Consider the following 23,649-nt stretch of genomic DNA (forward strand, 5'->3'; position numbering starts at 1 on the left):
TTTCTTTCTATACAGTGATCAGGACAAAAAAACAGACTGAATAATTCCCTGAATAACTTTGTCAAAGATTGCTTGACAGTGGGAGAATGAACTTTCAAAGAGTATTCTGAGGCGTGAGACAGGATGAAAAATGGCCAGTCATCCCTACTTACGTGTTCATTTCCAGAACATTTTCTGCTGCAAAATAAAATGTCTTGATCTGTGGGTGGCTGATCTTAATAGCACTTGAAGAAAAGAAAAATAGAAGAGATATAAAAGAAACTAGTTTACATAAGAAATTTTTTTTAAAAAATTAATTATTTAAAATATTTATTCACTCCACTACATTAATCCAGATCAGCTTATCCATGTAGCTCTTTCCTTAAAACTCTCATCCACTTTTGCTCATTTCCTAGACCACATGTTATTCAGAAGGTGTAAACTACAGGAACTACAAAGGTAGGAATGAAGGATAAAACAAAGACCATTATGCCATTACATAATTCTGTTGTGTGCCCGCATCTCAAATACTGTCTGCAGCTTTGCTTCCTCCAGCTCAGAAAAGCATAGTAAACCTGGAAAAGGTTCAGAGAAAGAGCCTGCGGTGACTCAAGATATTGTACAGTTTCCATGAGTGATTGGCCGGGCTAAGGTACCACAGTATGGAAAACTGATGGTTTACAGAAGAGCCATATGATATAATACAATAAAAGCACAAGCAGTTTGCAGTGGGTGAATAAGGACTGACTCTTCACTGCTTTTCCAATACAAGTTTTAGGAGTCACCAAAGAAGCAACTTGGCAGCAAGTTTGAAAAAAACTAGATGGAAGTAGTCCTTGGACAGGCCAATAGTTAACCTGCTGGTTTCAGCCCCACACTATGTTTTAGTTGAATAGGCATTAGTAAGACTTTTCAGATGGGTTTTTTTCCTAAAACATAGTCTCCGATCCTGAAACTCTATGGCTTCCCTCTTTTGTTCTGTTTTAGGTGACATACTGTCCCATGGAAGCACATACTATTTGACTGGGCCCCAGCACTCCAGCCACTCCTCACAGTTCTCCTAACTTACCCTATTCCAAGTAAGTGATGAGCACATGTTTTCCCCTTCCAGTCACTGACAGCCAGCAGCTGCAGAAGCGAAGGGCAATATTTTCTTATGGTCATGTACTATGTGGCTCAGTCTTCCTCTGAGAAAACAAAATGGACCTCCCCATATTCAAAAAAGCTGTCCCCTTTCTTTGGAGTAGTCAAGCATAAAGACTCAAGAATATCAACAGATAATGTCAGCATGACACCTGAACAGAAGAATGAAACCTTTCTTTGGAGGGACAGAATAAACACTATGCTGAGTTTTATAACTTCGAACAGCATCAACACCCCTACAAACCTTTGAAGTGTACTCAGAAGCAGATGAAGTCAGTGCTGCATATAGAAATTTTGAAATTTATACCCTAATAAACGAAGTTGCAATACAGCAGCCTAAATAATAGTCCCAACTCAGACAATAGTCCCACTGTTGACATCCCCACCTAAGAGAAGACATCTAAGACAGAAAACAACTTACTGAAACAGTGAACAAAGAGAAGGGGGAGGAGAAGAATTTGGCATAGTGATCTACTTTTTTTTTTTTTATTTGTAGTTTTAGCAGAGCACACCTGGCAGACAATTTTCAAAATTGTTTTTGCAATATGGTTTTCTTTCAGTGGCTCAATTAATATCTCATTATTTATACAACACAGGAGAGCTCCCCACCACTTCATTGTCAGATACAACAGAAATTCATTTCTTTGCAAAGCTGAAAAAACATGCAAAACTGGAGGCAAGAGATAAACTTACTGCTTTTTTTTGCATTCAATTGCTCGGTCCACACTGAAGTCTGGAAGTCTGATGAAGCCTTCTGCTTTTTCGGCCTGCAATCCAAAAGAATTTAAAAATTGCCATATTAACCAATCGGTAAACTACCAGACTCCAATTCTCAACAATATTTAACATACAAGTGCTTGTTTTTGACAGCTTTTCACAGAGTGAAAATATATGCTCATCACCATGGGGACAGATTAACACCCAATGTTTTGGCTGATATTTGGGAATAATAAATATTCCTATACCAGGTGTTCTTTGTGCAATCCCTGGATGCTATAAAGCCACCACTCCTATCTGTGCAAATGGCAGACCATAAGCATTAGGATTTGTTGTAGTCTTCCAAATATCAAAGAGCTTGAAAGATGAAGGATTCTCAACTCCTACAACAGTGCTGAGGTAGATTCCCCTCTCCTCCTCACTGTGAAGCATAGGGCACCCTTAATTAAGATTCATGAGTAAATCCTAAGTCTAGTCCAGAGTCTGAGATTGTGCAGAGCAAAATTTAGGTTTGGAGCAAACCAGGACTAAAGGCAGCAGGAAGATGGAGGAAACCAACTCCTTTGCAGTCAACAGTGATCACACAACATCTTTCAACAGAGACCAGCCATGCCTCCTGCATAGACCACAGAAAATGAAACAAATGAACCTCAGCTCTAAAATGAGAAGCATCTCAAAAGAGATGCATGGCAAAAGAGAGAATGAATAGGAGTTATACCATCCATTCAGGTTTGGATGTTACATACGATCACAAAGGAACATTTGTTCCATTACACAGCACACATGCATGTTACACATATATAACAACACCACATATGACAAAATTTGAAAAATATACATCTATAGTTATAGTGCCAGAAATTCACAAGTGACCCAAGATGATCCTAGGTAGAAACAGAGGGGAGTCTCCCCTGGGAAACTGTAACATGGACCATTTCCTACGGTCACCTATATACGTGAGCAAGGCAAAAGCAATACAGGCTGCTCCCATGACAGGAGGTGCAAGTGGATGATCCCACACAGCTGAGCTCTGTTGTTAAACACTGTAAACCAGCTGCAGATGGCTTGGGCCACCCAGCTATCACTCCTCCCAAAAATTTGCAGACATGGTATAGGAGGTAGTGAAAACCAGGCAGTCATTTACAGGACACTGTTTATATGCAGTCACCCCTTTCTGGATGGGAGAGGGTTTACTGAGTGTTGGCATCTCTGTTCTGGGTCAGCTGGACTCTGTGTCTGCGAGTGGCTCCAGCAAAACTGAGGCTACCAGTTAGTCTCAAATCCCTGCTCTTACTGCCTGCAGCTGAAGCATCTTTCTTTAGTACAGCTATCTACATTCACTTGGTCAGACTCCTCCTAAAAGGAGCAATGATATAGGCAAAAGTCTGTAGTCTGTAATGTCAGAAAAAACTGTGCTTTCGAAAATACACTTTTTTGCTTCTCCCAGCCATTATCCCTGGGCACGTTAAAATTCTGAATACATATAGTTAAGGCAGGTAAAATATACACAATTACAAAGACAGAAGATAAATGAATATGACTGACAGCATCTCAAGTCACATTATGCATGAATACGAAGACACATAAAAAGATGTTCATCAAAACAGGTCTTTGAGCTTTAATGCTTGGAAGTATGAATCTCTGAGAATTGAAATATGGATACAGAATGGATTTTTTCAGTGGGTGGCTCCCCTGCACAATATACAATAAATCACACCATAACCCTCATTCCTGCAGCTTACATGTATTAAATATTCATGTGAAAGATTCATCTTTTGCATCTTCACCGGTAAATTGTTTTACCTGCTCCGGGAAGGGGGGGGGGAGAAACAAACAGAAAAACAAACAAACAAACAAAAAGTGATTGAATGGTTTTTCGTTTGCTTTGTATTTTAATTTTCTCCCAGTATAGAACTACTGATGTTTATTAGCATCTGGGCTGAAAAAGAAAATAAAATTGATTTTGCCACACAGCCTCACTTGTACAGAAATGTGCTTATTTGCAGTTGTGGATTTTAACTTTTTCTGATTATATTTATAACTTTCAAACTTGTCTAGAGCCTGGCTTGGGGAGCTTTTTTTCCATTCCATAGGTTGAAATTTAGTGAGATTAAAATCACTGAGACAAATTAATAGCTAATTAAAGTAAAAAAGTAACAAGGTTTTTCAAAACTTTGGGGGTTTTATATATATTTCAATCAATTACACTTTGAGCTGGTATTTCCATCTCAGATCCATAATACACTAAGTATACAGGGATAAGCAAATAAGTAAGGATGAGTAAATGATGGATGAGAAATGCAAATATTACCGATTATTTCTCTTCAGCATCAATCAATATGTCCAGTTTAATAAAAAAATAGGAAAAGAATATTAAAAAAAAAAAAAGACTCTGTAAAATGGAATATACCCGGGTACCTTTTCACCCACACATCAATAAATCCATGGCCTGAACTAGATAAACCATCAGGTGGGTGACTAGGGTTTGGGGAGGATTTCGCCTTTACATATTTTGAATGTAATCACAACTCAGCCACTTTCACCTGCTGATCCAGTTGCCATTGGTCTCGACTGTATCCTATAAATTGCTTAGGGTGCTGCCCAGACACTCATAAGGAGTTAAAGTCGATACAATGCCATTATGTAAGTCAATGTCTCTGCCTTCAGTTCAGTTTTATCGTATACAAACACTGATTGTTCAGATTTTTTTATTGTGCTACTGAATTATCAGGATCCTATAAGCCAGACTAAAATATTTCTCTGTTTTAAAACTGGTAAGTGTAAATTAGTAGTAAAGTAGTGCTATAAAGGGAAAATATCTAGTTATTGTGTAACAATTCCCATCTGCGATTCAGGGTACTCCTGACAGCATCACAGTGTTTTAGTACTGCACCCAGGAGCAGCTCAGTCCTTAAGGGTTTTTAGTCTGTTTTCCCTTTGCTAAGTACACCAATAAGGCAACCTATAGAACTGTGAAAAATGCATGCAACATATTGGACCAGAGGTCCCTGAAGCCCTTGGCACAATCAACCAGCATCAATGACTTTTTATCATTCATGCAAGCAGCGATTATAACTCAAAGGTGAAAGATTTCTGGTTTAAAATACTGCAATTATACAGCTTCTGCCAAAGCTGTTGGAGTGAGGACCAATTTAAATGCAGTGAATGGGGAAAAAAAACCCAAAGATAAATAGTGATAGTAGATCACAGCCTGCAACCCTTTGATTTTATATTTATATTTCTTTTTCAGCTGAATCCCCATGACAACCATCATTAACACATACTTCAAAACTGTATTTCAACTCTACTTGGAAAACCAGCCAAGCTACACTAAAGGCCTAGAAAACAGAGGAGTTTAGTCCTCTGTCCCTTTCCAGCCAACACCATCCAGCATAATCTCAACAAATACAAGGAGCCAGGAGCCTGGGATTATATGTGATGATCTCCCTCGTCTTCATATGCAGGACAACCGATTCCCTCCAGGGTTTCAGTATGAGAACTAAAACTGCCAATAAGGCTGGTACTGTCCTCTTTAAACACTTGTCTTCCAGGCAGCTGCCCACGGAGAGAAGTACTTGAAAGAGGGAACAAAACAATAATGAAGACTAGTTGTCCAAAGAGTCTGGTGTTCCTAAATGCACCCAGAAAGTCTAATTTCTCACATTCACTTTCTGACATTTTCTGTGTTTCCGTTGCAAAACCAACCCCCATGCATTTCCTAGTCCAAAAAGCTTCCCTTCTCCAGGATGGGGGTGTGTTCATGTTGCAAGCAAAAGCTTTCCTGCCTCATCTGATATCTGTGTTCCATAGAAAAAGCAAGTGTATGTAGGAAGAGGTTTCAAGGGTGTCTATGAAAACCTGCTGAGACCACCAAAGCACTAACTTCACCACTCCCAGTACCCCAGGTGGCTGGTCGAAAGCTAATTTGGATTTACCTGTGTGCTCTGATTTGCTTTCAGTGAAGGAGAAGCTTGAGTCTGATCTCCTGTTACTGGCCCTTCTCAACATTTTATTGTTTTTGTCTTTTGAGCTGTGGCTTTCACAACATATTTTATGTCAAATTGAAGAAGCTGCCATCTACAAATGTCACTACAAGTGTCCTGTATCTCCTTCCTCACTTTACCTTGTGTGCAAGACCTGGAACTAGAGTGGCTTGAAGGCGTATGAAGTCAGAGCAACAGAAACATCCAGATGCCTTCAGAGGCATCCAAAAATGGACTTCAATGAGAACATGGTACCAGATAAGGTTACCTATCCAAATCCAGGACAGTGCTTTTTCCTGTACAAATTCCACCCACTCCTTATTTTCTCCATCTCCATTAGACAGCAAGGCTAGGTCCAGCACCCTGTTGCTATGCTACAGTTGCCAATATCTGGTTTACTGCAGTTTCCCCACAGCCCGAACAAAACACATTTGTTTTTCACAAGAATGAAACTGGCCAGGCAGAGCTAGAGGCAGCCAATATGCCCCAGTTTCTTCAACCTCAGCCCTGCTCCTCCACCGCCACCTTTCACTTCAGCCTTGAAGAAGACCAGTCACAGGAAGCCTCAGACATGTGAGGAGCAAGACTCCTCTTTCAACACAATGATGAAGTTTTAAGTGTCAACTGGGATGGCCCACTGAGACCAAGGATTAACTCCACTGAAGGAGGTGGAACTGCAGGCGGTATTAAAGCCAGGCTAGATACAGAAGTAAAAAGAAAAATCTACCAAGTGGATGAATATGTCATTGCTATTTCTGTTTCATCAATCTAGATGTGAAAAAATCTGTAAAAACACAACAGGCTTAAATCATCTCACACCTGACTTTCAGCATGGCTCTCGTCTCCCTGATTCAAGCAAGCAGATCTTGGTAAAGGACATTTCCCATCCTTCCCACACCCCTTAGTTACCACTGTTTTTCAAATGTTGCCTAAATCTGTAGTTATGCACAGATTGCACTTTAAGTTATACAAAGAAACCTTGGGTTTTTAAAACAAACTAGTGTGCAGAAGTCAGCAGAAGTTGAAAGCAAAGAGGTGCTACCAGCTCATGTGCTTGCAAGAACTGTGATAGATGAGAAGTCAGGGCTGACATAAGCAAACAATATTTTGAAGCCATATGAGGTCTTCAGGATACATGACATAAACAGGAATGAGGTAGCCACCCATTCTTCAGCCTTGTTTATTTTGGGGCAGCCAGTGACAGCAGGAGAACAGGCATGAACCAAAAGCACAAGTTCACCCAGATGGCGAAATATGTGTAGTATACACTGGGATCAGAATGACCATGGCTTCTCTGTATCCTGAGAGGGGAATTTAGCCACACAACAAGTAAAGGGAGTGGATGACTTTGCTTCTCTCACCTGCAGCTCTGCTCCTCCTGGAATGCAACATTTGCCTAATCTTGCCTATTTTTATTCCCCCCAAATTCACGTCAGCCAGCTAGCTCACCTTTCTTAACACTGCTTAGTCAGAAGTAGAAATGCAGGAAGTGATTTAGAATAGTCAATAATAAGGATTTGCAGGGAATTAATGCCACTGATAAGTATATCTGCCAGGCCATGTCTTTCCAGCAGAAGTATTGCAAGCAGTGGAAAAACAAAGCCTTTCCCCCCCACACACACACTTTTCCTGTTTCTTTTCTTTCTTTCTCTCTTGGATGTATTTGACCTGGTCTTGAAAGAAAGCTAGATCAGACTACCACAACACCACAAAAAGCAGCTGCCCATGGCCAGAAGAGTTTTATTTCATCCCCAACCCCCATCCCCTCAAAAATAACCCAGAAAAACCAAAAAAAGCTTCCATGCCATTTAACACTTCTGTTAAAAAACAACAAAATGAAACAACTGACCCCCCCCCAAAAAACCCAAACAAACAAAAAAAACACAACAAAAAGACCACTGTTCCCTCAAACTGAATGGAGAATCTGAAACATTCTTTACATAAGTAAAGTTTTGTTTAGGATTTTGGGTGTTTTTTAGGGTTTAAACTGTTTTATTTTTAACTTGAATGAAACAGCAAGATTTTTAATGGGGATTATGGCAATAGAAATAGACAAGCGGAAACAGTCCAGATTGCATTCAAATTCTTAAAATGTTCTAAGAATTAATAAGGCTTTCTTTAATCTTTCATCCTTTGCTGATTTCCAGAGCAGCCCATTTGCATTTAAGAAACCTGACGCCTGCCCACAATTCCACACAGAAGCTACTCAGTTCAAACTTACGTTGTTACTAGCATCCCCTAATCCTTTGGACACCCCAATTTTGGGCTCTGCCAGTCCATCATTTGAATGTGATAGGAGATTTTTTAAAGTAATGCAGAGAAAAGTGAAGAGGTTATTTATGTCTGAATCTTCCTAGGATGGGCAAGACACCCTCGCTGCCCAATCAAGCCTAGCTGTGGCAAACAACCAGGAATGAAACCAGACATTCCGTGGGACTCACTGCTACTTTGTACTCAGTCATAAACTTTCATTAAAAGGGTTAGTTCTGATTTCTCACTATATCTGCCCCCCGTCCTCCTTTTTGGTTTTTAATTCCTAGTTCTTCAGTTGGTTGAAGGAGTTCAGGGACTGCTGTTCTTTGTCTCAGATTATTTCCCACTTGTACTGTAAGTGGAGTAGGCTATTTGGGATAGATCAGCAGGAAGATAAATGCTATCTATACCAGCTATCCTGAGGAATGATTGTCATCTGAACAGAAAGTTGAACCTTGAATTCAAATCTCTGTGTCCTCCTGCAGATTTGACTTTAACATCGACTCATCAGAGCAGGAAGTTAAAAATCAGCAGAATGTGAGAACCTTTAATTACAGCACTCTGGATGAGACATCAGCAAGACCAGAACTAAAAACATCACTGACAGTGTTCATACCTGCAACCATACTATTGCAAACTGGGAAAAAAGAAAGAAAAAAAAAAAGGGGAGGGGGACATGGACAGACGACAAGGGGTAGGACAGGTAGACACCAAATAAAAAAGCATATGAATAAGCAGATTAATCTCAGTGTGGAAGGGCATGGAGAGAGAATCAGGAAAGTGACTTATGAAAATTAAACTAATTAGTAAGTGAAGAAGCATTCCTGTTTCAAGACTTGATAGCAAGTGTCTGCAAACTGCCCAACTTAGGAAAACCTTTCCCAAATTCAAATGCCACCAGAGCCTGAGAAGAGCAGCTCTTTAAAGGGCAGAACAGACAGCAAGTTAACATTTCACAAGTACTTGCTGAACTAAAAAATACATCATTTTCTGCCTGTTGCCAGATTACAAGAAATGTCAGGGCTGATAAATTAACCCAGTCGTTTGTATGTCTCCAAGGTGCATTTAAACTGTGACCCCAGCTCCCCTTCTCCCTGACCCAGCAGACGCTGCTTGCCCGGCACCCAGAGCTGGATGGACGCTGTACTCACCAGCTGACTGCTGTACCAATAGAGAGATGACTCCTTCAGCACACACCAGAACTTTTTCCATTTGTTGCCAATGAAAGCTCCTTTTTCCTTCTTTTTGTAGAGCCATCCTTGGCAATCGGCTTGCCCCAGCTCTTTACACGATATCCTCCGTCGGCTCATTATAAAGAACCCTGTGCCATTAAAAATACAGGGTTCTGCTTGTTTAAAAGTGCATTGCCAGGAAAGATGTTGCTGCCAATTAAAGATCTCAACCTTACTTAGCAATCTCAGCAAGTCACTCAAGCATATCTTAAAATATAGTTAGAAGTCATTCAGTTTTATAATGGCTGTGATAATAATACAGATTCATTTGAAAGGCATTCTGATGTGCAGAAACAAAATAGTAAGCTATAGATAATGCAGACACTAATTAATGCTAAGTTAACCATACATGAGTTTTTGCAAATTAAAAATGTATCCTTTGATCCTTTTAAGAGAAGCATGCATATATTTCCCTTCCCACAGCTGTACTGAAAAGAATACATCTATTTAAGTCAGCTAGAGAAAACTATTATGCCAAGTACATGAAAACAACTAGTGTGTGTATGTGCAGGCAGCTGATTCTACCTCGCTGATTTCCAGCTTTGATTCAATTAACATACCACAAGGATTTAGTCCAAAGGAACAGCCTGTTGTCATTTTTCTCAGAAACGGTGCAAGAATCAGTGGAGTTAAAAAGCAGCCTTCCACCAGCTGAGTAGCAGTATAAAATCCTCACCCTCTCAAGAATAAGACATACGAAGAAAATAACAAAAGAGGAACCCAGAAGAGAAAAGAAAAAGCAATCTCTCATTACCTTGACTTTTCTTTTTTGTCTTCTGACGCAAGGGAACCTGTAAGAAATGCAGGAAGGAAAGAAAAGAGGAAATTTCAGATTGTGTTGCAACATTTGTGTAGAAAGGGGAGGGGGAAGCTAGAGAAGGACGTGGTGGTGATGCTGGTGGTATATGCAGGATGGAAACACATAACTCACTCGCTGCTGAAGGGACGTTAGTAGCTGAAGCATAAAATGTGTTAATTACAATTGATGTGTATCTAGTTGAGCAAGAGCAAACGTAACTATTATATGTGTGTCTATCTACTAGTGCTTCCTGTTTCACACCCACAGGCAGCTTCTCCTTTGCTACGTTTGCCTGAATTATATTCTGTGTTTAGTTAAAAAATGTAAGTTAGAACTTCAGCATTTTAATGTTTTATTACACTCCATGAGGGGGATCCACAAACATGGGAAGATTAAAAATATATGCCAGGTGGCTGATTGTTGTTTAGCTCATTATAAGAAATTCTGAAAAAGAAAAAAAAAATTGATCTTCCACTCCTTTTATTTAGTGCAGATACTGTGTTTCCCCCTACTTAGGAGTTTCATTATATTTCTTAAAAAAAAAATAAACCTGGCAGATTATCTAAACCATAAACAAGCCAAAAGCATTCCATGTCATACATGGGAGTTTTAATCACTGCAAAAATAACACAATTGATTTCTATTTACTCATTTGCAGTCTGTATATTTCATCCCACGTAAACACATAGACAATGAAACTAGAACAGAAGACCACAGACTAAAGAAGAGGTCATTAGAAATGTAAGGTCTGGCTTTTGGAGTAAATTGTTGCCAGACAGACAGGTTGGTCGTGTGTTTGTGGACAAAGCACTTGAATTCTCTTAACCTCAACCTTTCCATCTCTAGCACAGGAATAAAAGTATTCACCTTTTTCTATTTTTAGGAAGGTTTTGAAGCCTTGGGATGATAAATGCTGGGTAAGGTGATATATGATTTAATATGCTTGGCCACAACGTTGCTATGCAAAGCCGATAGCTACCTGATCCGCTGCAGAGCTATGTTATGAACATGCCTAATGCAGCCCCTCTGCCCAGCCAGCCTGCTTTTCAGGAAATCAAAACTCCATTTCATAGTATTCTTGAAGGATTTGATGGTTCTTCTCACAGGTGAATTAAGGGTCAGTAAAACAATACTATCCGGAAACAGTAACAGAAGAGAACACAGCTGAATTTACAAGAGCTAGAACATTCTCTGACCAGTGATCTTTGCAGCAAGTAGCAGAGTGCAGAACTGCACATTGCAGTCTTATGCTTATCTGGTGCCTATTTGAGATGACCTGAACACCACACCTGTGGGAGGCTTTAACAGGAATGAATAATCCCAGACTCCTTCTTAATCATCACATATTCTTCTTCTTCTTTTTTTTTTCTTTTTTTTTTTTTTTAAATTCTACCACTGCCTCTCTCTCACACACACTATTCTCCATGACAACAGACAAAGAAAAACAAGGAGAAAACACATTGGTCCTATTGGAGGCTCTGCTAATTCCCCATCCGATGTGGGCTGCCCTTCATGTCTTCATTCCAAAGAAAGTAATGCCCTATTTAGGACACGTGGAACTAACATACGGCCTCAGTGAATCAATGGGTTGCACAGTCACACCAATTACTTTGCAACCCAAAGTGACATTAGGGAAACAAACATGAATCAGCTCTCCTTGCACAAAAACTATGTAGTGGGGAAATGTCACATCTCTGCCATAAGACTACAGTAAGGTCATTTCATCTATAGCCAACATAAAGATGTACAAGAGCAATACTGAGACAGGATGTGGCTCTCTGTAAACAACAGAGGAAGAAGCAGATCTTTCCATTAACCTTATTGATGATCTGAAGCAAAATAACATGCTGCATGGCTCATCTGCCAAAAAAGGGTTAATATCCATACTATGTAAATCATCTATCAGGACCTGCTTTATATACAGACTGAGGAAATTAAGTAAGAGCTACTAAGACCTCAGAGTAGCAAAAAGAATTTATAAATGTGCATTTATTATTAGCATCAATGATGGTACCCTGCTGCGAGCTGACAGGGATGATGGATCCCTATCTCTTCATATTTTGTAGGAGGAGTTGAGAAATTAATGGGGGGCAGGAAGGGCAGTTTCTCAAGCCAGGACTGCTTTTTATTTGCCTGGATAAAATCAGAGATAAAACTGTAATAAAATAATTGCTGAGTGTGATTTCCTGAATAAAGATATATTTCTGGTTTTCTCTCTCAGCGTGGTTAAAAAAGGAACTACTGGGCAAACTCAAGTGGAAAAGGAAAGTCTATAGATCATGGAAGGAGGGGCTGGTCATTTGGGAGGAATATTGGAATGTTGTCAGAGAATGTAGGGAGGCAACTAGGAAAGCTAAGGCCTCCTTGGAACTTAACCTTGCAAGTCGGGTTAAGGACAATAGAAAGGGCTTTTTCAAATACATAGCCAACAAAACTAATACCAGAGGCAATATAGGCCCACTGCTGAATGAGGCGGGTGCCCTGGTGACAGATGATTTAAAGGAGGCAGAGGTGCTGAATGCCTTCTTTGCCTCTGTCTTTACTCCTGCAGGCTTTCCCCATGAGCCCCAGTTTCATATAGCCACAGAAGAAGTCCAGATAAAGGAGGAGTTTGCCCAGGTAGATGAGGATTGGGTTAGGGATCAGTTGAGTAATCTGGACATCCATAAATCGATGGGTCCAGATGAAATGCATCCAAGGGTGCTGAGGGAGCTGGCGGAGGTCATTGCTAGGCCACTCTCAGTCATCTTCGGTAAGTCATGGGTAACAGGAGAGGTGCCTGAGGACTGGAGGAAAGCAAATGTCAGTCCAGTCTACAAGAAGGAGGACCCGGGTAACTATAGACCGGTCAGCCTCACCTCCATCCCTGGAAAGGTGATGGAACAACTTGTCCTTGGCACTATCTCTAGACATATCAAGGACATGGGGGTCATCAAGTGCAGTCAACATGGTTTTACCGAGGGTAAGTCATGTTTGACCAACCTCGTAGCCTTCTATGAGGAAATTACTAGGTGGATAGATGATGGTAGAGTGGTAGATGTGGCCTATCTTGATTTCAGTAAAGCATTTGACACTGTCTCCCACAGCATCCTTGTAGATAAGTTGATCAAGTACGGGATTGATGATCAGGCAGTGAGGTGCATCAAGAACTGGTTGAAAGGAAGAAGTCAGAGAGTTGTAGTCAATGGGGCAGAATCTAGTTGGAGGTGTGTGACCAGTGGAGTCCCTCAGGGGTCGGTACTGGGACCGGTGTTGTTCAACATCTTCATCAACGACCTGGATGAGGGTACAGAATGTACCCTCAGCAACTTTGCTGATGACACCAAGCTGGGAGGAGTGGCTGACACACCAGAAGGCTGTGCTGCCATTCAGAGAGACCTAGACAGGCTGGAGGCTTGGGCGGGGAAAAACCTGATGAAGTTCAACAAGGGCAAGTGTAGAGTTTTGCATTTAGAAGAATGCAAAAAAGAAAAATGCCATGTACCAGTACAGGTTGGGGGCTGACCTGCTGGAGAGCAGTGTAGGAGAAAGGGACCTGGGGGTCCTGGTGGACAGGAGGATGACCATGAGCCAGCAATGTGCCCTTGTGGCCAAGAAGGCCAATGGCATCCTGGGGTGCATTAGAAAGGGTGTGGTTAGTAGGTCAAGAGAGGTTCTCCTCCCCCTCTATTCTGCATTGGTGAGGCCGCATCTGGAATATTGTGTCCAGTTCTGGGCCCCTCAGTTCAAGAAGGACAGGGAACTGCTTGAAAGAGTCCAGCACAGAGCCACAAAGTTGATGAACATCTCCCTTATGAGGAAAAGCTGAGTCTCTTTAGTTTGGAGAAAAGGAGACTGAGGGGGGACCTCATCAATGTTTAGAAATACGTAAAGACTGAGTGTCAAGAAGATGGAGTTAAGCTTTTTTCCGTGATGACAAGTGATAGGACAAGGAGTAATGGATACAAATTGGAGCATAGGAGGTTTAAGGTCAATATCAGAAAAAATTTTTTTACTGTGAGAGTGACAGAGCACTGGAACAGGCTGCCCAGAGAGGTTGTGGAGTCTTCTTCACTGGAGACATTCAAAACCCGCCTGGATGCCTTCCTGTGTGATGTACTCTAGGTGACCCTGCTCTGGCAGGGGGGTTGGACTAGATGATCTTTCGAGGCCCCTTCCAACCCCTAGGATTCTATGATTCTATGATTCCTGAAAGCTGAAACAAATTTTCAACAAAAAATCCTCCACCTGGAGTTCAGAGATTTTAAATGTTTTTAGGGTTGTTCAAAACTCAGCATCATTTAAAAGAAAAAAAAAATAATAAAGCTTGTTTTGCTCTGAACAAGAGAAACCTCTAATCCCAGACTGCAGCAACAAAATCTGATCCAGTGTTGTTTAATATCTTCATTAACGATATTGACAGTGGCATTGAGAGCCCCCTCAACAAGTCTGCTGATGACATAAAGCTGGGCGGTGAGGTTGATATGCCAGAGGCATGGGATACCATCCAGAGGGACCTGGACAAGCTAGAGAAATGGGCCCAGGTGAACCTCATGAGATTCAACAAGGGCAAGTGCAGGGTCCTGCGCCTGGGCTGAGGTAACCCAAGATATGAATACAGGCTGGGGGAGGTCACACTTGAGAGCAGCCCTGTGGAAAAGGACCTGGGGGTACTAGTGGATCAAAAGCTGGACATGAGCAACCAATGTGCAGTTGCAGCCCAGAAGGCCAACTCCATCCTGGGAGGTATCAAAAGAAGTGTGGCCAGCAGATTGAGAGAGGTGATTCTGCCCCTCTGCTCTGCCCAGGTGAGACCTCACCTGGAATACTGCATCCAGCTCTGGAGACCCCAGCACAAGTAAGATGTGGACCTGTTGGAACATGACCAGAGAAGGGCCACGAGGATGGTCTGAGGGCTGGAGCAGCTCTCTTATGAGGACAGGCTGAGGAAGTTGGGGTTGTTCAGCCTGAAGAAGAGAAGGCTCCAGGGGGACCTCATTCTGTGACCAAACATTCTGTGATTCTGTGACTCTATTCACAAGATCGCCTTCCAAATTTGGTTGATTTATGAACAAATGCAACCTCTTTCTCCAAAGCACCAATGTTTGAAGGTAGATATATATTTTATTAAATAAACAGTTTTCATCTTAAACCAATAGAAAATCCATATTCAAATGAATCTACGACAAAAGTTATAAAATGCCCTGCCAGTATGATCTGAATTCAGTTTTCCACAAAAATACAACATATTAACATGTGTCCAGTGGCAAACTTTTCCTCAAGAAGTAAATTAGAGTTTTCCCCTCTGAAATCTGGCTTATGAGAGCCAAGAGTCTCATTTCAGTGAACCTGGGTGAACACTAATTAATAGAGACTTTTCAGTTTTAATCCTAATAGGAGACTAACACCAGTGCAGAACAAAAAAACCTGTGGAAGGCAGAGTTATTACTAGTAAAACCAATAGTACCAACTAGGGGTGTAACAGTAGTTTCAGATGTGACTGTACTGTAACTATTAGACATAGTCATTGTAACTATATGAAATGTAAAAAATGTCACTATTTTAATATGCTTCTCACAATGGTGGATGTTTATCTATAAAGCTCAGTTTCCTCATGATAAATTATTTATTTCATTATCATAACTTCAGCTGAAAAACAAACACCCAAAACCCACATCTGTTTCTAGCTTTTGTTGTTACCAGGGAAAATCCAAGAGCAATAATCCTCAGAAAGCTCCAAAATAAATGCAAAACATTACACTTACAAGTTTAGAAGGGTCTTCATTTTTGTGTGAGGCTGGCAATACAGGGTAGTTTTAAATCTTTTTTAAATACATTTTGGTTTACTCATCGTTTTACTGAGACCTGAGAGCTGAACAGGATGGGACAGTGATTCTGGAGGTCAATGCAGGCTTCAAGCTTGCTACCCATTACTCCTCCACTTGGCTAATACACCTACAAGCCAGTTGCAAAGGGAGCTGTGAAGCTGAGCATTGTTCACAGCCACTTCTGTGCCAGGCAGGCTTCATCGATGGGGAAAAATGTATGAGAGACATGAGAAATTTCTATCAGTTTAGAGATCCTATCTTTCCACAGAATCACAGTATAGTTGAGCTTGGAAGGGACTTCTAGATGCCATGTAGTCCAACATCCCTCACTCAAGCCATCTTACCTACAACTGGTCATCCAGGAAGATTTTGAATATCTCCAAGGATGGAGACTCCACAGCCTCTCTGGGCAATCTGTCCCAGTGCCCAGTGACCCCTGCCTGGCAGGAAACCATCTCTGCCATCAGACCTACAGATTGGTGCTCTGTCCCCTGAAGCAGGGAGTCACCCATTGCAATGACTCAATATTTCTTCCTGGTAGTCTTGCATGGTTTATAGTTGAGTGTACTAGCTTAGTGTACTACTAAGTAGTACCTTACTAGCTCTTTTGCTAGTAGGCACATCTGGCTCATCTTCAATTTTCAGGACAGTCAACCTACGTTGCAGACGTAAGTTCTTAAATGGGGCATGAGCCTTCCTCTTGGTACCAAAGTCAGACTTTTGTCCTTTCCCTTCTGCAAAGGTTTTGCTTACTTTGAAAGCAGGGGTAAACACTGCCAGCTTCTCCACTGCAGGTAGGGACTGAAGCTCTTCAAGCTGTTGTATCCCAAGGAAGATCTTATCTGTCCCTGTTTCATTTTCTCTGATGATGCACAGCCCATTCACTTCCTCCCAAGTCTCCTTCACTTGCCAGTACAGCTCCTCCAACATAGTACACCTCCTGCAGGGCAGAGGGCCTTCTCTTCAGGCCTCAGAGAGAGATCCCTGGCACTTCCTAGAGTCTGGGACTTGAAGTGCTGCATCTGCCATCTGAAGTTCAATCTCTGTGAAAGCCTCTGCTTTAACAGGCTCAGCTGCTCCTACATCTATTGGAGAAACTGGCCTTTTACCAGCAGCAGCACAGTTTCAACTGGGGCCCCGTTACTTTGCTCCCTCTTCACACCCCACTACACAAACTGCTGGGTCTGCTGGCTGCCCTCTGGGCTTGGCCCTTAGGTCCCTCCCAAACACCAGATAAAGGGTGCTTGACCATCCCTAATGAGAGGGAGTTGCACCAAAGCTCCAGGCATTCTGGCCTGAGGACAGCCAATCACAATCAGTAGAAGCTGCTGGACCTTTCTCAGTCCAGCACCCTTGTGGATCCTCTTACCTTATCCTTGCCAGCTGTACTTTCCTTAAGCTTCTAAACAGATGTGTGGTTAAGAAAATCCTTTGCTAACCTCATGTATCCTGAGTTGCTGTTTTCTCATCCATTGAGGAGTAGGACTTAGAAATGAGGACACCCCTGATATCAGGCCCATACAATAGACTTTATTTCATCCTTAGAGTAGAATTAAGGCAGCTTGTGGCCCAGGTGATGATGTTGCCCACAGTCTTCTATGATTACAAAGACACTACCCAAACATATTAATTCTTCAGCTGATCATTAACTCTGGCATAACTTCAGTTATACTTACAAGAGCATTGCCATCAGCTTCCATGAATGGTTTCAAAGCTTAGTGGGAAAGCTGCAAGAAGAAAAAGTTTTGTTTACTGAAATTCTGTATTATATTTTGATTTAACATAAGTTTTGTCAGTAGAGTAAAAAAAAATGTTAATATACTTTTACCTGCCAACTTTACCCTCCCCACTCAGGCCACTTTCTCAAAAAAAAAGGAAAAATAAAAAAAGGATCTTTTCCAAAGATAATGCTGTGTTATGTGAACTGATTAAGCAGTTAAACTGTGATGGGTACTAACTCAAAGCTATCTAAGTTTTTTTGGGTTTTTTTGGTGAAATAAACACAATAAAACTCATGGATATGGTTGGGAGGTTGATTTTTTTGGGATGGGGTTTGGGGCTGGGTGGGTTTTTTGGGGTTTTTTGGTGGAGTTTTTGGTTTTGGGGTTATTTTGCTGGTTTTTTGGGGGAGTTGTTGGGTTTTTTTAGGAAATGCATAGAGAATAAATAAGTAAGACTAGAGGTGGTTTGGGTTTTTTGTTAGTTTAAAATGTATTTGGGGTTTTACTTTAAAAGAAATCTACAAGATTTCCATTTCTGCTTCAGATGAGTAATCCTTAGTGTTTTCTGGGAGATCTAATAAGGTAATCTGCTGGCTCTCCTGAACAAGATGAGTTCTCAGACTGGACTACCCATCTTATGAGGAACTGCAACTTTCCATACTGGAGAGCAAAAACTGTGGAACCTAACAGTAGACACAAGTTGTTTTTTTCAAATAAACATAAAGCTAACAGTTATCCATTTAAGTGACAGTTCAGGTGATTTCGTTTGATATACACATCCATTTTCCTTCGGCTGGTAGAACGGACAGATAACAAAATCATTTGTGCAGTGCACAAGAGAAAGGAAAACATACCAACTTTTTAGTGCCAGCAAAATTCCTACAAAACTCACTCCTCTGCTCATGAAAGAATCACTTTGTGAAATGGGAGAGGATACAAAATTTTGTTGAAGTGAGCAAGAAAGGATTTCCAGAAATAGAGCCACACTTCAGAAGAATTTCCAACAAGAATTTTTTCCTGTTACTAAAATGAGTAATTTAAGATATGTGACAATCCCCATACATAATATTTGTTTTAGTTTGAAAATAAAATCTTAAAACAGAAAAGAAAACCCCACCTACTAGCTTCCAGTAACATCACACCAAAAATAGAACGGCAAACAAATGCTCATTTGACTGGCTCCCAACTGTTTCTATTCAAAAACAGAAATAAGCACTTTCTATAAGTGGCTCAAACTGAAGTAGTATTGAGGAGAGGTGTTATGGCAAATAATTTCAAGGATGTTTAGAAATCATAGCTAGCATAAACAACCAGAGGAAACACCTTTAGTTATACAAGCAAATTAACATTGAGCCTCAAACACTGAGCCAGAAAGCCAGGGAATAGCAGAACAAATTATAGTAATTATTGTGACATATGGCCTTTTTCCTGTCATTTCTTCATTTCATATGTGCTTTGGATTTGGGGAGGGTGGGGCATAATTTTACAAACTGCACGGATTTGAAGCAGCCTCAGTACCAGGAGCAAGGGGAGAAGTGTTAGTTAACTGGCAAGGAAGCGTTTCCGCCTGTGTGCTTTGTGCCAAACACGTTGAGATGGATTTCAGCACAACCTTCTCAATGACGTTTACTCAAACTTTTGTTTAGCTTCCAGAAACTGGATAAGCAGTCTTTGAGCCAGCATCCAGTTTTCAAAAGCAGCCTTGATTTCTGTCTCATTCTAGTTAAGAATATAATTTATTATTCCCTGTGTAATGAAAGGTATAAAACCTCCACATGTTCAGTGTGGAAATAACTCTCTTACACATAACCTGAGTGTATTTCTCCTAAGTAAACCCAACCTGAGTGAAATTAGTTACACTGTAAAATAGCACTAGGATTTTTATGTCTGCTCAAGTGTACTCAACTGTTGCAAAACCAACATTTCAGAATGGCATAATTTGTTTATCTCTGTACTACAGTAAAATAAGTGCTTCCTTTCAAATTTTCCACAGGTGCACTGTGGAAGAACCATCTATCCTTTCTAAACAGACAGGTGAATTAGGAGAAGGAGCTAGATAAATACAGTCGCTCAAGCAGAGCTAGTCTAGACACACCCTGCTGGACAGTCCACAGGAGGAGTCTTCAGGGGCTTGTTTCTGGAAACACCAGCTCTTCATCCTCCCAATATTACCCCCCCAAAGGCTGCAGTTAGCATCCCCTGCTGAGCAGTGCCCCTCAGGTGTCCTCTGTGCAGTAGTAGGTGGTCACACTATGGCAAGCCCAGTAGTGCTCTCAGAGCTGGGGCTTTTGATGGCAGAAGAGCTTTCCAGACCACGAAAACTACATCTGAGCTTGGGAGCTTGGCAAGCCACCAAGAGGTGGTAGTGGACTACACTTGAGTTCATACCACCAGGAGGGTGTCCTGATTCCTAACTGGAACAGCTGCAGTAGGAGAAGACTCTGCCCAGACCACGTAGTTTCATAGCACTCAGGGGGCGAATGTTACAGCCTGGAGACAGCCATGTGTGTATCCTTGTCCTGATTTTGGTGGACATTGAATTTGAAGTGGGGTCTCACCCCCAAAAGTGTACCCCAAGCACCAAGGTGAGGATGTGAGATTCTGGCCATCTTCTTATGCCTCTCCATTCACAACAAGACTGATTTAGGAACAGAAGGAGAGGGAAACCCTCCAGCTTACAGATTAAGGCACCCACATAGAAAACATGCACTAAGTTCGCAGTCTGCTGCAATGGATGCTCAACTCACAGAAACTGCAAAGTGAAACAAACAAAAGAGAGAAAATAAAACTAGGCACAGTGAAACCTCCTCCACTTCAAACAGCTTTATAAAGGAGAAAAACTTGAACCTCTCATCTCCTGGAGGACAAAACATAAAGGATCTACTGAATCAGCAAAGGGGTTGGATTTAAGTTATTACTTTGCAAACAATACCTACATTTCTTTGGCTTTCTTAGGGGTGCCTGAAACAACTAATTGTATTTCGGTCTGAATTGAACACAATATGTCAGAAGTGGTTTCAGATAAAAGATTTCTAAACCAAGTTGTTGAGAATTTAAAATTTTTGATTCAACTGAACTATAAATACCAATTTGCATAGCTTTATTAATCCCACTTCACTCTTACTCTTTCAAGAAGAGTAATAAACAAGTAGGAACATGAGTAATAGCTGATGCAACACATGTGGAAACACAGCAAGTGACTTATCAGAAATATCTTGCAATCATTTCCATTTGACTACATCATCTCTTCTGAAATAAATAGAAATATCTCTGTTAAAGATCAAAGGCAATGTTAAGGGTGGAAAAAGAGGAAAAAAACCCACCAGGTTCCAATTATTATAATTGCAAAAAGCAATCTTAATTCATTAGTAATATTCCTCTAGTGGAAGTCAAAATCCATGAAGCCTGATGCTGTCTCTTACCAGTTGCAAGCTTGAGTGAGCGTGTTGATCTGCAACATTACTGGTATAAGCCTGCCAGACATGCCTTCCAGAAATGCCTCAGATGACATCCAGAGTGGGCATATGCCTTCCTGCTTCTGAGCAAAATATTTGAGATATGCAACATGACTCAAACTATTTGTGTTGCAGAAGCACCCAAAATGTGCATAGCTCAGTTCTTGTTCAGATGGCATCGACACAGACCACTCAAAAAAAAATTCTGCTTTACCAAGCATCAAGTTAGGCTGTAAGACACCTAGAAAATAAGATTTTTGCCTTCCTTCTGTTTGCATTTCTCACACCAGTCATCAGCTCTAACCTTTCTGCTTGCTTTCTCTTTATTTGACTGGCTGCATCAATCTGCACTTCAATGGGCAATGAATTGACAGGCGATATGAAAGTAAAGATAGTGCTACCAAATTTCCCTTAAAAAATCAATGATTACTTAATCACATATCTCACTTACCAGGCATTAGGAATAGCATCGGTCCAAATTATATCAGTGCTTGAAGCACTGTCCTATGTCAAGGAGACAGCCTTACGTAACAGGCCTAAATTATCACATTACCTTTAACTGGGGTTCTTGCAACAACACAAGGGGAAAATTATCACAGTGACTGTAAGCTTTTAATTGTCCTTTGGGTCTAGAGATCAATGTAATCTGACAGAATCTTAGAATTAACTATCAGTTAATCTCATCTAGTTGGTTACTTATCTGGTTAATTAGCTATCTAAATCAACTAACTTATTTGTACAAGGAGTTTCCTGATCTGCAGGTTTTCTGTCATTTACTGACTCATCAGGAAAGTTGGATATTAAGCTGGTGCTTTGCCATGGGACAATGACTGACATGAAGATACTTTTCACAAAAGCTCATGGACTGTCCCATCCCAGCTGAGTTGTGTCCCACTCACCGCAGCCTCCGTGACTTTGTGTTTTCAACTACAGCTGAAACTACAGATTTCAACATTAGCATTGGAAACAACCAGTCCATTGAAGTATAATCATAAGTCCTAACTGTCAGAATATACCTTCAGCTTTGACCACAGTCGATGAATTTAGGCTTGTTAAATAAAAATTACCTTTTGAAAAGCTGAAGTGTTTCTTATTGCAGGCCTAGCAGCAAGAAACTGCATTTGCCACATTATAATACCATTGGTTATAACCTTATTTTTACATGCATTTGAAATTACTCAGTTGCCTGCAAGCAATTAAAAAAGACAGCTTCTGATTCTGTTTGAGAGAGGGCCAGGAAAAACTGGAACAAACATCATTGCTCTTGTCTTGCAGACAGAAAGGGTATGGAGACATTGCCCTGCTTGGATCATGGCCAGGTCCTGTCAGTCCAGCCAGGAGGCCAAAGAGCAGCAGGTTACAGGCACTGACAGCTCTGAGCAAGCAGTTGCAGGAGCCCAAGCTCACACTGCCTTCAGGAGGAGAGGGACTGGACAGAAAGAAGAGGTTCAACAGAAGAGAGATGCTCCAGCTGCCTCTGTGACCTCACAGACAAAAAAGAGAAATCAGAACTGTGTGCTTAGTGAAGCATGCTTGCCTTTTTTGTGATGTTGTTGTGAGTTTGCATCCAGACTCCTTAAAATGTGGAGCTAATTCCCAGTACTGTTATTTTTGAAGGCCGAGGCAGAGTTTGCAGAAACACTAAGTGCAATACTGAAATTACTGCTGCCTCCTGGCTGGCTCTTTTCCTGCAGCAGACAATAAAAGCAGGCCAAAGTCAAGTTGGCTGCAGAAATGAATGAAGAATTAGTACACTTAATGGGCAAGGAAACACCCCAAGTCTAAAGAAGCACCTCCCTGGTGTTCTGCTCTCTTCCAAATTTGCACAGGTCTTTGCTAGCCCAGAGAGGAGGCAGGAAAAAAAGTCCAAAGCCTATAACCCCTCCTGACACAACAACCTAAGGGGTTTCTCTTGCAGCAAGTCCCTTCTCCTCCTCTATTCTTTCATATCAGCTGCTCAGCAAACACAGTTTCAAGGAAGCACTGCAAGGTCCAGCACCTAAAGAGAATGAGACAAACGTGTGCCCAGCACAAAGGCACAGGATCACTACACTAATTGTAAGCATGGATCACCACAGTGACAGGAACCTGAGGCATCCTCACTGGAAGGCAGTTCTGTCAAACATTTGCTGCATCCAGTGGAAGGTAAAAATTGAAAAAATATAATCATGGCAATAAGCCACTGCAAAACATTTTGTGAATATGGAGGAGAAGGTTCAGAGGAAAAAAAGAAAGGGAAAAGGTATTGTCATCAAAATAAACCAGATTTCCTAAAATAGGAGTAAATAAAGAAATTTTTGTCTGGATAGAGATGACATGGAGAGACTGCCCACTACATGTCAGCTGCAAGCTCTGCCCCACACTCTTTCAAGGACAGTTTGGCTTAGAGGCCCTTCCCTCAGCACACACAGTGGCATTTTCCTTTTGGGCAATTTTTACTATTTCCCTCCTCCAGTGGTCACTGGGATGAAAAATCCACCTGGGCAGCAGGAGGCCCCCAGGCATGGAAGGGCCTACACACAAACCCACAGCACTGCTGGACTGCCTGGAGGGGCTCAAC

At 41.3% G+C, this 23,649-nt stretch overlaps 1 protein-coding gene across 1 annotated transcript in view; it reads right to left on the minus strand.

The window, feature by feature from the left end:
• Positions 1–23,649, minus strand: part of IPCEF1 (interaction protein for cytohesin exchange factors 1) — a 62,072-nt gene that overhangs the window by 28,868 nt on the left and 9,555 nt on the right. Inside the window, exons 2-6 of the mRNA XM_051615800.1 lie at positions 17,590–17,640; positions 10,062–10,098; positions 9,227–9,396; positions 1,816–1,889; positions 153–224 (exon numbers count right to left, since the gene is read on the minus strand). Of these exons, the coding sequence (XP_051471760.1) occupies positions 153–224; positions 1,816–1,889; positions 9,227–9,396; positions 10,062–10,098; positions 17,590–17,613 (377 nt within the window). The 5' untranslated portion in view covers positions 17,614–17,640. The remainder of the gene's footprint in view (positions 1–152; positions 225–1,815; positions 1,890–9,226; positions 9,397–10,061; positions 10,099–17,589; positions 17,641–23,649) is intronic.

This window comes from Apus apus, chromosome 3 (genome assembly GCF_020740795.1).
Source record: "Apus apus isolate bApuApu2 chromosome 3, bApuApu2.pri.cur, whole genome shotgun sequence".
In the NCBI taxonomy this organism is placed as follows: domain Eukaryota; kingdom Metazoa; phylum Chordata; class Aves; order Apodiformes; family Apodidae; genus Apus; species Apus apus.